Genomic DNA, 15,867 nt, shown 5'->3' on the forward strand with positions numbered 1-15,867 from the left:
GATCTTACTGACCCAGGGATCGAACCTGGGTCTCCAGCATTGCAGGAAGATTCTTTAACATCTGAGCCACCAGGGAAAGGTTCATGGAATGCTAGTAGCTGCTGTTGCATCTTTCTTAGCTGGGTCATTTACCTGGCATATGTAACCTAGTTATCCAATTTGAGCAAGATCTTAGGTACATGCTTGGCTTTTGGCTCCCTCTATCACCTACCCCTGGAGAAGGCAATGGCACCCCACTGCAGTGCTCTTGCCTGGAAAATCCCATGGTCGGAGGAGCCTGGTTGGCTGCAGTCCATGGGGTCACGAAGAGTCAGACAAGACTGAGCAACTTCACTTTGACTTTTCACTTTCATGCATTGGAGAAGGAAATGGCAACCCACTCCAGTATTCTTGCTAGAGAATCTCAGGGATGGGGGAGCCTGGTGGGCTGCCATCTATGGGGTTGCACAGAGTCGGACACGACTGAAGAGACTTAGCATCACCTACCCCTAATGGTGCATCCCTGGAGGTTTGCTAGGAAACCACCCCAGCAACCAGTGGTTGGTAGACAGCAAATCCTTAGTTCAACATACTAGGTGGAGAAAAGATATTCAGTTCAGTTTCAGTTCAGCAGCTCTGTTGTGTCCAACTCCTTGGAACCCCATGGACTGCAGCATGCCAGGCCTCCCTGTCCATCACCAACTCCCGGGGTTTACTCAAACTCATGTCCATTGAGTCTGTGATGCCATCCAACCATCTCATTCTCTGTTGTCCCCTTCTCCTCCTGCCTTCAATCTCTCCCAGCATCAGGGTCTTTTCAAATGAGTCAGTTCTTCGTATCAGGTGACCAAATTATTAGGGTTTCAGCTTCAACATCAGTCCTTCCAATGAATACTCAGGACTGATTTCCTTTAGGATGGAGTGGTTGGATCTCCTTGCAGTCCAAGGGACTCTCAAGAGTCTTCTCCAACACCGCAGTTCAAAAGCATCAATTCTTCAGCACTCAGCTTTCTTTATAGTCCAACTCTCACATCCATACTGGAAAAACCATAGCCTTGACTAGACAGACCTTTGTTGGCAAAGTAATGTCTTTGCTTTTTAATATGCCTTTGAGGTTGCTTGTAACTTTTCTTCCAAGGAGTAAGCGTCTTTTAATTTCATGGCTTCAGTCACCATCTGCAGTGATTTTGGAGCCGCCCCCCCCCCCCCCCGTCAAATAAAGTCTGTCACTGTTTCCACTGTTTCCCCATCTATTTGCCATGAAATTATGGGACCAGATGCCATGATATTAGTTTTCTGAATGTTGAGCTTTAAGCCAACTTTTTCACTTTCCTCTTTCACTTTCATCAAGAGGGTCTTTAGTTCTTCTTTGCTTTCTGCCCTAATAGTGGTATTATATGCATATCTGAGGTTACTGATGTTTCTCCCGGCAATCTTGATTCCAGCTTGTGCTTCCTCCAGCCCAGCGTTTCTCATGATGTACTCTACATAAAAGTTAAATAAGGCTGTGACAATATACAGCCTTGATGTACTCCTTTTCCTATTTGGAACAAGCCTGTTGCTCCATGTCCGGTTCTAACTGTTGCTTCCTGACCTGCATGCAGATTTCTCAAGAGGCAGGTCAGGTGGTCTGGGATTCCCATCTCTTTCAGAGTTTTCCACAGTTTATTGTGATCCACACAGTCAAAGGCTTTGGCATAGTCAATAAAGCAGAAATAGATATTTTTCTGGAACTCTCTCGCTTTTTTGATAACCCAGTGGATGCTGGCAATTTGAACTCTGGGTCCTCTGCCTTTTCTAAAACCAGCTTGAACATCTGGAAGCTCATATGCTGTTGGAGCCTGATGTGGAGAATTTTGAGCATTACTTTGCTAGTGTGTAAGATGAGTGCAATTGTGTGGTAGTTTGAGCATTCTTTGGCATTGCCTTTCTTTGGATTGGAATGAAAACTGACCTTTTCCAGTCCTGTTGCCACTGCTGAGTTTTCCAAATTTACTGGCATATCGAGTGCAGCACTTTCACAGCATCATCTTCCAGGATTTGACATAGCTCAACTGGAATCCCATCACCTGCACTAGCTTTGTTCGTAGTGATGCTTCCTAAGGTCCACTTGACTTCACATTCCAGAATGCCTGGATCTAGGTGAGGGATCAGACCATCATGATTATCTGAGTCGTGAAGATCTTTTTTGTATAGTGCTTTTGTGTATTCTTGCCACCTCTTCTTAATATCTTCTGTTTCTGTTAGGTCCATACCATTTCTGTCCTTTATCAAGTCCATCTTTGCATGAAATGTCCCTTTGGTATCTCTAATTTTCATGAAGAGATTTCTAGTCTTTCCCATTCTAATATTTTCTGCAATTTCTTTGCACTGATCACTGAGGGAGGCTTTCTTATCCTCCTTGCTATTCTTTGGAACTCTGCATTCAAATGGGTATAACTTTCCTTTGCTCCTTTGCTTTTTGCTTCTCTTCTTTTCACAGCTATTTGTAAGGCCTCATCATGCAGCCATTTTGCTTTTTTGCATTTCTTTTTCTTGGGGATGGTCTTGACCCCTGTCTCCTGAACAATGTCAGGAACCTCTGTCCATAATTCTTCAGGCACTCTATCAGATCTAATCCCTTGAATCTATTTCTCACTTCCACTGTATAATCGTAAAGGGTTTGATATAGGTCATACCTGAATCGTCTAGTGGTTTTCCCCAGTTTCTTCAATTCAAGTCTGAATTTGGCAGTGAGTTCATGATCTGAGCCACAGTCAGTTCTGGTCTTGTTTTTGCTGACTGTATAGAGCTTCTCCATCTTTGGCTGCAAAGAATATAATCAGTCTGATTTTGGTATTGCCCAACTGCTGATGTCCATATGTAGAATCTTCTCTTATGTTGTTGGAAGAGGGTGTTTGCTATGATCAGTGCGTTCTCTTGGCAAAACTCTATTAGCCTTTGCCCTGCCTCATTTTGCCAAGGCCAGATTTGCCTGTTACTCCAGGTGTTTCTTGACTTCCTTCTTTTGCATTTCAGTCCCCTATAATGAAAAGGACATCATTTTTGGGGTTTTAGAAGGTCTTGTAGGTCTTCATAGAACCGTTCAACTTCAGCTTCTTCAGCGTTACTGGTCGGGGCAGAGACTAATTATTGTGATGCTGCGTGGTTTGCCTTGGAAATGAACAGAGATCATTCTGTCGTTTTTGAGACTGCATCCAAGTACTGCATTTCAGACTCTTTTATTGACTATGATGGCTACTCTGTTACTTCTAAGGAATTCTTGCCCACAGTAGTAGATAAGTTATTACACTGGTTCAGTTCAGTTCAGTCACTCAGTCGTGTCTGACTCTGTGACCCCATGAATCGCAGCACGCCAGGCCTCCCTGTCCATCACCAACTCCTGGAGTTCACTCAAACTCAGGTCCATCGAGTCAGTGATGCCATCCAGCCATCTCATCCTCTGTCATCCCCTTCTTCTCCTGCCCTCAATCCCTCCCAGCATCAGAGTCTCTTCCAACGAGTCAACTCTTCCCATGAGGTGGCCAAAGTACTGGAGTTTCAGCTTTAGCATCATTCCTTCCAAAGAACACCCAGGGCTGATCTCCTTTAGAATGGACTGGTTGGATCTCCTTGCAGTCCAAGGGTCTCTTAAGAGTCTTCTCCAACACCGCAGTTCAAAAGCATCAATTCTTCTGCGCTCAGCTGATGTTATTATAATATACAAAAACTTGCACAGGCCGCCCTCTAGTGGTAATTTGATGGATTTCCCCCAACAGTTGCCCTGTTGATTCACAAATGAGAGCTGGCCATAAAAATTAATGGCATATAGCTGACATAGTTAGCAAAAAATATCTGGCTTAAAAATCAATTTATTAATAAAAAAGCACATAATAAACTAATACCAGATGTACATCCCAGGCAAAGGACTTAGGTTGTAATGAATATAATCAAGATATCTGGAGCTTGCCTATTTTCATATGCTAATTTTACCTAAAGAGATTTCCAATTTGGGGCAGATATCCAAAACTGGCATTTCTATGTATGGCTATATACCCTATTCCCCAATCAAAATTGTAATATACATAGCCATAGAGTCAGTAATTTTACTCCAGGCAATATTCTTTTTTTCTGAAATAATATAATTGTTGTTGCTGATAATAACATTTTATCCTCTTTGAGGGATTAAATGCTTTTCTCATGACTCTGTTTCCACAGCAGGTAGGTGTGACGGGATTTGTTTTTCCAGATGTATTGATAAGGAATCCAAGGCTTATCTATAAGCAGGCTAAATAGGTTTGCTTTGGTCACCCAGGGCACTTTCCAGGATACTGCATTAGTTTTCACCCCTAGGAATCTCCTGTTGGCAAAATAAATTGCATGAACACTAACATGTCCCTTTATATGTTAAATGTGCTCCTTTTTTTTTTGAATTTTCATTTCAAACTCCTTAAGCACATGCTTGTTTTGCAGTCTGAAATGAAAGCAATTAAAATCAAGAACTGGGTTTTAAAGAAGTGACTTTCTTTGCTCCATTGAAGTGTTTTGTGTTGCTCAGATATTTAAACATTTCTACCAACATGACCAAACTAAGAGTAATAATTTTGGGAGTTTTATAGAAACCTAAATCAAGTAAGCTGAAATAAGAATCTAAATAAATACAATTGTTCTTTTTCAATGCAATCCCTATCAAGCTACCAATGGTATTTTTCACAGAACTAGAACAAATAATTTCACAATTTGTATGGAAATACAAAAAACCTTGACTAACCAAAGCAATCTTGAGAAAGAAGAATGGAACTGGAGTAATCAGCCTGCCTGACTTCAGGCTCTACTACAAAGCCACAGTCATCAAGACAGTATGGTACTGGCACAAAGACAGAAATACAGATCAATGGAACAAAATAGAAAGCCCAGAGATAAATCCATGCACCTATGGACACCTTATCTTTGACAAAGGAGGCAAGAATATACAATGGATTAAAGACAATCTCTTTAACAAGTGGTGCTGGGAAAACTGGTCAACCACCTGTAAAGAATGAAACTAGAACACTTTCTAACACCATTCACAAAAATAAACTCAAAATGGATTAAAGATCTAGACCAGACACTATAAAACTCCTAGAGGAGAACATAGGCAAAACACTCTCTAACATAAATCACAGCAGGATCCTCTATGACCCATCTCCCAGAATATTGGAAATAAAAGCAAAAATAAACAAATGGGACCTAATTAAACTTAAAAGCTTCTGCACAACAAAGGAAACTATAAGCAAGGTGAAAAGACCTCCTTCAGAATGGGAGAAAATAATAGCAAATGAAGCAACTGAAAAACAACTAATCTCAAAAATATACAAGCAACTCCTGCAGCTCAATTCCAGAAAAATAAATGACCCAATCAAAAAGTGGGCCAAAGAACTAAATAGATATTTCTCCAAAGACATGAAAAGATGCTCAACATCACTCATTATCAGAGAAATGCAAATCAAAACTACCATTTCACGCCAGTCAGAATGGCTGCGATCCAAAAGTCTACAAGCAATAAATGCTGGAGAGCGCGTGGAGAAAAGGGAACCCTCTTACACTGTGGGTGGGAATGCAAACTAGTACAGCCACTATGGAGAACAGTGTGGAGATTCCTTAAACAACTGGAAATAGAACTGCCTTATGACCCAGCAATCCCACTGCTGGGCATACACACTGAGGAAACCAGAATTGAAAGAGACACGTGTACCCCAATGTTCATCACAGCATTGTTTATAATAGGACATGGAAGCAACCTAGATGTCCATCAGCAGATGAATGGATAAGAAAGCCGTTAAAAAGAATTCATTTGAATCAGTTCTGATGAGATGGATGAAACTGGAGCCAATTATACAGAGTGAAGTAAGCCAGAAAGAAAAACACCAATACAGTATACTAACACATATATATGGAATTTAGGAAGATGGCAATGACGACCCTGTATGCAAGACAGGAAAAAAGACACAGATGTGTATAACGGACTTTTGGACTCAGAGGGAGAGGGAGAGGGTGGGACGATTTGGGAGAATGGGAATTCTAACATGTATACTGTCATGTAAGAATTGAATCGCCAGTCCATGTCTGACGTAGGGTGCAGCTTGCTTGGGGCAGGTGCATGGGGATGACCCAGAGAGATGTTGTGGGGAGGGAGGTGGGAGGGGGGTTCATGTTTGGGAACGCATGTAAGAATTTAAGATTTTAAAATTTAAAAAAAAAATAAATAAATAAAAAATAAAAAATAAAAAAAAAATAAAAAAAAATAAATAAAATAAAGATAAGATAAAAAAAAAAAAAAGAAAAGAAAGCTGTGATACATATACACAATGGAGTATTATTCAGCCATTAAACAGAATACATTTGAATCAGTTCTAATGAGGTGGATGAAACTGGAGCCTATTATACAGAGTGAAGTAAGCCAGAAAGAAAAACACCAATACAGTATACTAATGCATATATATGGAATTTAGAAAGATGGTAATGATAACCCTGTATGCGAGACAGCAAAAGAGACACAGATGTATAGAACAGTCTTTTGGACTCTGTGGGAGAGGGCGAGGGTGGGATGATTTGGGAGAATGGCATTGAAACATGTATAATATCATATATGAAATGAATTGCCAGTCCAGGTTCTTTGCATGATACTAGATGCTTGGGGCTGGTGCACTGAGATGACCCAGAGGGATGGTACAGGGAGGGAGGAGGGAGGGGGGTTCAGGATGGGGAACACATGTATACCTGTGGCAGATTCATGTAGATGTATGACAAAACCAATATAATATTGTAATTAGCCTCCAATTAAAATAAATAAATATATATTTAAAATAAATAAATACTTGAATTGCTATTCTTATGTGTCAAGCGTGAACAGGGAATGGCTAATTTAGAAATAGGTATTTTTCAGTGGAATGATGGAAATATTTATAGCCATACCAAGGGACCGTGAAGCAGAAGACAGTCAGGCCTTCCTGATGTCTTTGGTGGATTTGCTCTGTAGCAAGCTTCAGTCCAACTGCAGAATGTTGCTGCTTTTCTCACTCTCTCTCTCTTTTTTTTGGAGGGGGATTGTTTTCCCTCTTGAAAAGAAAAGTGAAACTGTTAATCACTCAGTCATGTCCGACTCTTTGAATGCCACAGACTGTAGCCCACCAGGTTCTTTACACTTGTGGCTAGTGGAACACAGTTATCAAGCCATCTTTGGGAGAAGCCAGTCTGTCCAGAAACCACCATTCTTCAGAGGCTTTTGGGGGCAAACCTACATAGATATGACTGGAGTTGTGAATAGAATAGGGCTGGATCCCCCTGTGAATGAGAGGCCTTGCCGATAAGGTCCAACTTGCAGGTGGGCTTTCTCTATGGGCTCCTGAGTTCTGCTGTGTCCCTAACCTGGCCATAGCGTGCTCCCTTGTCAGCTGCATCACAGATCTATTCATTCACCAGTTTGCCAAATACATATGGAGTGTCAACGTGCAAAGGGCTCTGACTGCATGGCGTGTATTACAATCTCCATCTCATGACAAACATGTGACTTATACTGGTGACTTCTGATAGTACCATCTTTAATCCCTGGAATGGCTCTTGGAAAATTAAGTTTCATGTGATCTTTCTTCTGTTCCTGCCCTTTTTTGTGACCCTTTCATGCTTTTTTGTTAACCTTCTCTCTCACCCTCAAGGTATCAACCCCATCATGTTCCCTTGCCACCCGAGCTTCCAGACCTCTTACTTCAGTAGGCCTTCTTAGTTGTTTCACCAGTCCCAAATTTAAAGAGAAATGCTCTGCATCGTATTTTATCCCCCCTTGCCCCCTGTCTCTGTTGGTTTTCCTAGGAATAGCAATCCATTAACCATGAATCATACCACCTTGCTGGAATCCGATAGTGGTTCTGTACTCTCTAGATATAAGGTTATAAGGTCTTTACTCATGGGCATGGATTTCTGCTGATGAAAGTTCAGTGTGGAAAAATATTTGGTGTCAGATGAGCCTTCATGTATCCCTGGTATCTTGTTGTTTGTCTAATCCATTTTTTTTTTTTTTGGAAAATTGCCTCAGGTGTTTAGAGATACATTATATTCTAACTTGTGTGGTGAATACAGTTGTGTCGGCCCCTGCCCATATTCTCAGGTTCTACCTCCTGGGATTCAACCAACCATGGGTGGAAAATATTTTTGAAAAATTCCAAAAAGTTCCAAAAAGGCAGAACTTGAATTTTCTGCACACTGGCAATTATGTTGCATTTACATCTATATCACATTTACTTTGTATTGGCTATTATAAGCAAGCATATAGGAAGCATATAGGAAGGTATATGTAGATTATAAGAAACTACTGTATCATTTTATATAAGAGACTTGAGCATTCAGAGGTGTTGATATCCTTGGGGGTCATGAAATCAGTCCCCTGCAGATATTGAGGGATGATTGTACTAAAGGAAAAGAATAAGGGGATAACCTTTGGAAATTGTCCTTATTATTGGATATATGTTCTCTGCCTGTTGACAACTTTATAACTAAAGATTCCCTCTCTGCTACCTAAAGCAAGGGAACAGAAGAAAAGGAACCATAAACTATTAAATCAAATCCATTTTACACAGCTAGGACTTAAGAGGAAATGAAATCTCAGTATCCTCTCAAAGTCTGTATGACAAAGCTGATTGTAATGGCAGTTAAATGTCTTCACCCTCCTTTGAGCCTGACTGTCATGTCCCAAGAGCAGATATTTTGATTAATTTTTATACAAACCATGTCCTGTCAGTAATGGGACAAACCAGGCTGTTAGCATTGTACAGGTGTAGATTATGCAATGGATTGTTTAGAGAAAGTAACTACAGGGATTTAGGGCGCAAATGAAAAAAAACATTCCAGATTTTTTTTTCTATCAAGTAGGTAATTATCGAGGTTTAAAACTACTCTTCCAAGACACATTTGTTAATTCAAAGGCATTTGCTATGCACCTTTAGGATTAGAAAAAACAAAAACTGGAATGTGAAGGACTTTTTAACAAATCCTCATATTTTCTTTGTTTCTTCTATTAACCAACTTTTAAAATAAAGCTATGGTCTCCCCAGTGGCTCAGTGGGAAAGAATCCGCCTGCAATGCAGGAAATGCAGGAAATGTAGGTGCAATCTGGTTCAGGAAGATCCCTGGATGAGATAATGGTAATCCACTCCAATATTCCACCTGGAGAATTCCATGGATGGAGGAGCCTGGGGAGCAACAGTTCATAGGGTCGCAAAGAGTTGGATATGACTAAAGTGACTTAGCATATCATGAGAAAAAAATACATTTTCTAAAAAAAAAGCGTATCGTTTCCTCACAGTTGTGTTAATGCATGGGAGCAATATCACAAATAATCTATAGTAGGGAAAATATAAAATTCATTCAAAGATGACAGTACAATAAACATCAAAACTGCATTCAATGCAGTGATGTTTCACCAGTAATCTACAATGACCCCAAAGTTTAAGTAATGGAGATTTCCCCCCTCCCTGTTCTTGACAGTTATGAGAATGACAAGTGACAGGTAAACAACTGATACCTGGAAGTGAATAAAAAGCCCCCCCAAGAGATAGCTAGAGATCAATATGTTCTTAGTCCAATTCGGTTGTACCTTCTTGACTTCGGCAGTGAATGGTCATCAAAATTCATAATGATGAATCTGGTGCCCTGTGAGTCCTCAAAGTTCAAATGCCCTTCATTATAAATTTAGGGTGAGTGATTTGATTATTGATTTATTTCTAGTGAATACTTGACATACTACAAGAGGATTTGAGGCAACTTATAATAAATGCCCATATCCAGCAAGGCAGTGAAAAATGAAGTCACAAAGAGAGGTCAGAAGTCAAAGAATTCAAAAACTTTCGTGGGTTACAGACAACTTTGAAGATCTGATAAAGAGTTGTAGAAGCTATGGAAACTTGCCCCAGAAAAGTATAGCTATGCAAATAAGCACCACCTTGAAATCTATCCAGGCAATCTGCCTCTGGGTGTCCTTGAACCTCAGGTCAAGAAGCCCTTCTGTAGAGAAAGCAAAATCCTGAGGTAGGATAGTTTATTACACTTGAGCATTGCATGTAGCTCTGAGCTTTCCCTGTCAACTGAGGTTAAAAGATAAACACATTGGCTATAGAATTCTCAACATCTAAAAAAAGGAAGCAGATGAGTTCACAAAATGATAAGCGAAACATAATTTTAAAATGACAGTGTTTATACAGTTTATGAAAAGATTATTTTATAAAGGGTAATCAAGTTACACAGAGGGATGTAGCATAATTTGATGAAATTCTTTGAAAATCAGCAATTGGAAGTAGAATAGCTATGCTAATTGTATTGACTAGCATATAAAATTAGCCACAGTGTCTCATTTTCAACCTTTCTGGAAAAGAGAGAATTCACTGTATATGTCTTTCTTTAATGGTAGATTTACCCACCTAATATTATTTGATTAAACTTGACATTAATATAATATATTCCCATGAGTGCACACCAGCTGAGCAGCAAGGGAGGCCTAAGGGTATAAAAAGAAATTGAGCTGTGATTAAATATCTGCTATTAATAGGTCATACCATGGAAAATTGGCATGTAGACAGTGGCAAATAATCACTTTAGGTACCCACTGCTTCCAGCTCTGGCATCTACTTTCTCAAAGGCTAATAAATAAAACAGTGGTTCCGGTCACAATTATAGACAGGGGCAGTACAGGATAGGAGTTAAAAAAACAGTCTCTGGAATCACAGACTGGTTTTCCACCATTTATCAGCTCTGTATCCATAGGCAAAGTCACTAAACTTTCCTGAGTCTCATTTATTTTCTCGTCTATAAAATAAGAATAATAGAAACCTCAATTTCAGGGCTTCTCCTAGACTATACAGGGGTCCTAAAAAAGTCTCGGTTTTGTGGGTCTCCTGTCTATATAAACAATTTGAGTCACCAAAAATCAGCATGTCAGGGTCATTCCAGCCATCCAATCTCACAAAATCCTGTTAAGTGGATGCCGTTTGGCTGGAAGTAATGATGCACTTGGCCAGCCACCCTACTGAAATTGGTACCTAGTTGTGGGGACCCCAGGAATACCCCATAGGTATGAGTGCTGGAGCTCCTTGGAGGATCTAGTTAACTCCAAGCAGATTACTGTAGAGGACTGGAAATACTCCAAAGGCACAGGGATAGAACAGGAACCCTGCTTGCCCAGGTCCAAGGATAAGATAAATCTCATAGGACAGTAGTCCCCAATGTTTTTGGCACCAGGAACTGGTCTCATGGAAAACAATTTTTCCACAGACTTAGGGGATGAGAGTGATAAGAAATGGCTGTAAATGCAGATGAAACTCCACCCACTCACCCGCCACTCACCTCCTGCTGTACAGCCCAGTTCCTAACAGGTCATGGACCCGTAGAGTGGTACAGGTCCATGGCATGGGGATTTGGGGACTCCTGTCATAAGATCACTGGGAAGATTGAATGAGATAATCTATGTGAAGCTCGTGACTCAGTGTCTAGCTCATCGTGAGTCCTCAGTATATGTTGGCAATGATTGCTTGTTGCTCTCATCTTTATCAACAATGTGCATTGCATCTCATGCCCAATTTGGTTTTCTTTCAGTGGATGGCTGCATCGACTGGTCAGTGGATCTCAAGACATACATGGCTTTGGCAGGCGAGCCAGTCCGAGTGAAATGTGCCCTTTTCTACAGTTACATTCGTACCAACTATAGCATGGCCCAAAGCACTGGGCTCAGGCTGATGTGGTACAAAAACAAAGGTGATTTGGAAGAGCCCATCATCTTTTCAGAGGTCAGGATGAGCAAAGAGGAAGATTCAATATGGTTTCACTCAGTTGAAGCACAAGACAGTGGATTCTACACTTGCGTTTTAAGGTGAGTGCTATGTGAAAACATTGCTCAGCGTCACAGGTGAGAGTCTTGTTTAGGACTGGAGTGTGTAAGGGTGCCTTATGTCACACAGTGGGTATATTCTTGACAGGCTGCAGTGCATGTGGAGCTTCTAGAAATTTCTTTCTAATTATTTATTAAAACAACATAGCAAGTTCTTATCACATTTTCATAAAGCAAGATTCCCATTTACTGTGTGTACTCATTCAATTCATAAAGTTTTGTGATTCATTTATTCCCCATCTCCACTCCTTCCCCAGGGTCTTATATAAACCATCTCTGACTTATGATGGATGGTTGGACTTATAATTTTTCAATTTTATGATGGTGCAAAAGTGACACATATTCAACATAAACCACACTTTAAATTTTGAATCTTTTTCATGTTAGCAATATGTGGCATGATAATATTTCATGATGCTGGGTAGTAACAGGCAGTAAGCTGCAGCTCTCTGTCAGCCATGTGATCATGGGGTAAACAAATGGTATACTTAAAATCATTCTGTACCTGTATAACTATTCTGTTTTCACTTTTGATAAATTACATGAAATATTCAGTACTTTATTATAAAATAGGCTTTGTATTAGATCACTTTGCCCAATGTGAAATGAAAGTGTTCTGAGCACATTTAAGGTAGACTAGGCTAAACTATGATGCTCAGTGGGTTAGGTGTATTAAATGTATTTTGATTTCAGGTATTTTCAACTTGAGTTTCCCAGGTGGCTCAGTGGTAAAGAACCTATCTGCCAGTGCAGGAAACACAGAGACGCAGGTTCGACCCCTGGGTAGGGAAGATCCCCTGGAGAAGGAAATGGCAACCCACTTCATTATTCCTGCATGGGAGATCCCATGAACAGAGGAGCCTGGAGGGCTATAGTCCATGGGGTCACAAAGAATAGGACACGACTGAGTGACTAACCAACAGCAACAACAATGGGTTTATCAGGCCGTAACCCTAATGGTTGTATTAACAAATGTTTTTGTACAGAGCTACTTGGCTCGATTATCTTGATATCTGGCCATGAAAATCACCAAAAGTATCATTAGGTCAGGGTCTCACCTTTCTTATTGAAGGAAAATTGCTTCAAATGCTTCTGGGAGATCTTTTAACAGGTGAGCTTCTGGCGAAATTCTTTGTGGAATTTGCAATGTGAATTTGAGTCTATTGTATCTAAGTATTCAATGTGGGACCCTATAAACATATGGTCCTCCTGTCTTCCTATATACTATACTGGGAAGATACCACAGATACAGTTCCTGTTTGCAAGAAGCTCATAGTGACAGGAAATCAGTTTTTTGCTCAGGAATTCCACAATATATCCTTCCTCCCCTCTCCATCTCCCCTTGTCAGGGTCTAAGATCTCAAACCTCAGATAGAGACTGCATTAAGTGTTGAAGTAGGTAGCTGAGGTGACTTTAAACACATTTTCAAAACTGCCATTTGATAAGTCTGATCTTGCTCACCAGGGATCTGTACTCTGTTGTTTGATTTTACCTTCCGGGAAATGCAGACCCTTCATTTTTGTTTCCTGTGGACTTTGTCTGAGGCCAAAGCTATGTCACCTCTTCATCAAAAGCACTTGGAAATTCCTGGTGTGGCCTCATTGTTCAAAAGGGCAGGAGAACAGGTGGTATATAAATAGAGAGCTTTTTTGATGCCTTAAGAATCACTTTTGTATGTGTGTTGGGAGGAAGTATTGGGGAAACAAGTTTCGTCTCTTTGCGGTAGGCAAAAGTGCCAGAATAGTGGCAAAAGTAGCAATCATTCTGATCACACCCTTAGTAATGAGCAGCATTTTCACTCCTTGGACAGCTCTTGGCAGAACTGAGAAGTGGGTGTAATTTGGCTTCACTGTCTGACACTTTGTTCTTTAGGGTGCTGCTGCTCTCTCCCTGTTTATACCTTCTTCATTCCCCACCCTCATTAAATCCTGCCAATCTAAAATAGATCATTTTTCCTTCTCAAATTCCACTTGCTCTGTTTTGTTTTCACAAATTAAATATTTTATTTGCAGAGCATCAGCCAACTACATACAGGTGCTATATTTATAATGAATTACTGAATTAATTACTGCTTACCTCCCCTGCTCTGCTTATTTCCCCAATCTGGCTCTCTTTCCTCTCTTCCTCTCTTCCTTAAAAAAAACATAACACTCATGTACTCATCTTTCGCTTTCCCCTATCTGATAAGCAAACAGTCTAGTGTGTATCCTTGCATGCATGCGTGCTAAGTCATTTCACTTGTGTCTGGCTCTTTGCGACCCTGTGGACTATAACCTGCCAGGTTCCTCTGTCCATGGGATTCTCCAGAACACTGCGAGAATACTGCAGTGAGTTGCCATGCCCTCCTCCTGAGGATCTTTCCAATCCAGGGATCGAACCCACGTCTCTTACTTCTCCTGCATTGGCAGGAGGGTTCTTTACCACTAGCACCACCTGGGAAGCCCGTATCCTACATACCTTCTCCTGATTGTTTTAATTGCACAAGTATATCTACATGGGGATTTTCTCCTCACTGTTTAACAAACTAAAACAAAGAGTTACATATTTCCCTGCATTTTCTTTCCATATTAAATATATATATTGGAAAGACTTCCAAGTCAACGGATAGAGAGTTCACTCATCCTTTTAAGTATATACTGTTCTGTGTTGTTCAATAGTCTATGATATCACAATTTAGTCTATCATTTTGCTATTGATGTGCATATATTTTTTGTCCCTATAAAAAGTGCTGCAATAAAAGCTCCCAACTGGCTTTTAAATATTCTTTTAAATTTTTAGATCAGTTTTAGACTTACAGAATTATTTCAGAGATACTCCAGAAAGTTTCTGTATGCCCTACACCCATTTCCCCTAGTATTAACATTTTCCATGACTGTGGTACACTTGTTATAACCAATGAGCCAATCATCATTAACTAAAGTCCATATTTTATTCAGATTTCCTCAGATTCTGCTTAATGCCCTTTTTCTGTCCCAGGATTCCATCTGGGAGACCACCTTACATTTAATTGTCATGTCTCCTTAAGTTCCTTTTGGCTGTAGGGGTTTCTCACACTCTTCTTGTTTCTAACGGCATTGACAGTTTAAATAGTACTATTCAAACATTTTGTAGAATGTCTCTCAAATCTCAACCTGGTAATTTTTCATGCTTATACTGGGGTAATGTGTTTTGAGGAGGAAGAACACAGAGGTAAAATGCATTCTCATCATATCATGTCAAGGGTAGGGAGTATCAGCATGTTTTATCACTGTTCATATTGACCTTGATCATCTGGCTCAAGGTAGTGTTTGTCTTTCTCCACTCTGAAGTTATTTTTTCCCTCCTTTCGCAAACTATCCTCTTTGGAAGGAAGTAGTTTTTCAATAGTCCATACATACGAAATGGTAGTTACGCTCCATTTCATTAAGAGCAAACTATGTACATAAGTGAAAGTGTTAGTTGCTAAGTCATTTCTGACTCTTTGCAACCCCATGAACTGTAGCCTACCAGGCTCCTCTGTCCATGGAATTTTCCAAGTAAGAATACTGGAGTGAGTAGCCATTCCCTTCTCCAGGGGATCTTCCTGATCCACTGACTGAACACAGGTCTCCTGCACTGCAGGCAGATTGTTTACCATCTGAGAAACCAGGGAAGCCCATATCTATATAAAATTATTTAGATTTCTTCTGCATGGGATATTTGTTTTTTCTCCCATCTATTTATTCAATCATTTATTATATCACCATGGATTCATGGACATTTATATTATACATAGGGTAATAATTCAGTGCTACTGTGTTTTCTGGGTCAAATTCATCCACCTTTGACCTTTGGAAGCTCTTTCAGTTGGTGCATCTGTCTCTTTGACATAACCTCCTCATTGTTTTTTGTTGTTGTTTTTATAATCTGCTTATTTGTGCTTCATCTCTTCCAGAATGGCATAAGTGAAGTAGCTAGAATTTGGGTATAATAATAAACATATTTTTCAGGTCTAGTAGTGATCACTGACTCCAGTCA

General features: G+C 40.1%; 1 protein-coding gene across 1 annotated transcript in view; it reads left to right on the forward strand.

The window, feature by feature from the left end:
* The window catches only part of IL1RAPL2 (interleukin 1 receptor accessory protein like 2), a 1,078,037-nt gene that overhangs the window by 486,959 nt on the left and 575,211 nt on the right, over nucleotides 1–15,867 (forward strand). The window contains exon 2 of the mRNA XM_018044315.1: nucleotides 11,579–11,852. Within this exon, the coding sequence (XP_017899804.1) occupies nucleotides 11,579–11,852 (274 nt within the window). The remainder of the gene's footprint in view (nucleotides 1–11,578; nucleotides 11,853–15,867) is intronic.

The sequence above is a fragment of the Capra hircus genome (genome assembly GCF_001704415.2).
Source record: "Capra hircus breed San Clemente chromosome X unlocalized genomic scaffold, ASM170441v1, whole genome shotgun sequence".
NCBI classification, from domain to species: domain Eukaryota; kingdom Metazoa; phylum Chordata; class Mammalia; order Artiodactyla; family Bovidae; genus Capra; species Capra hircus.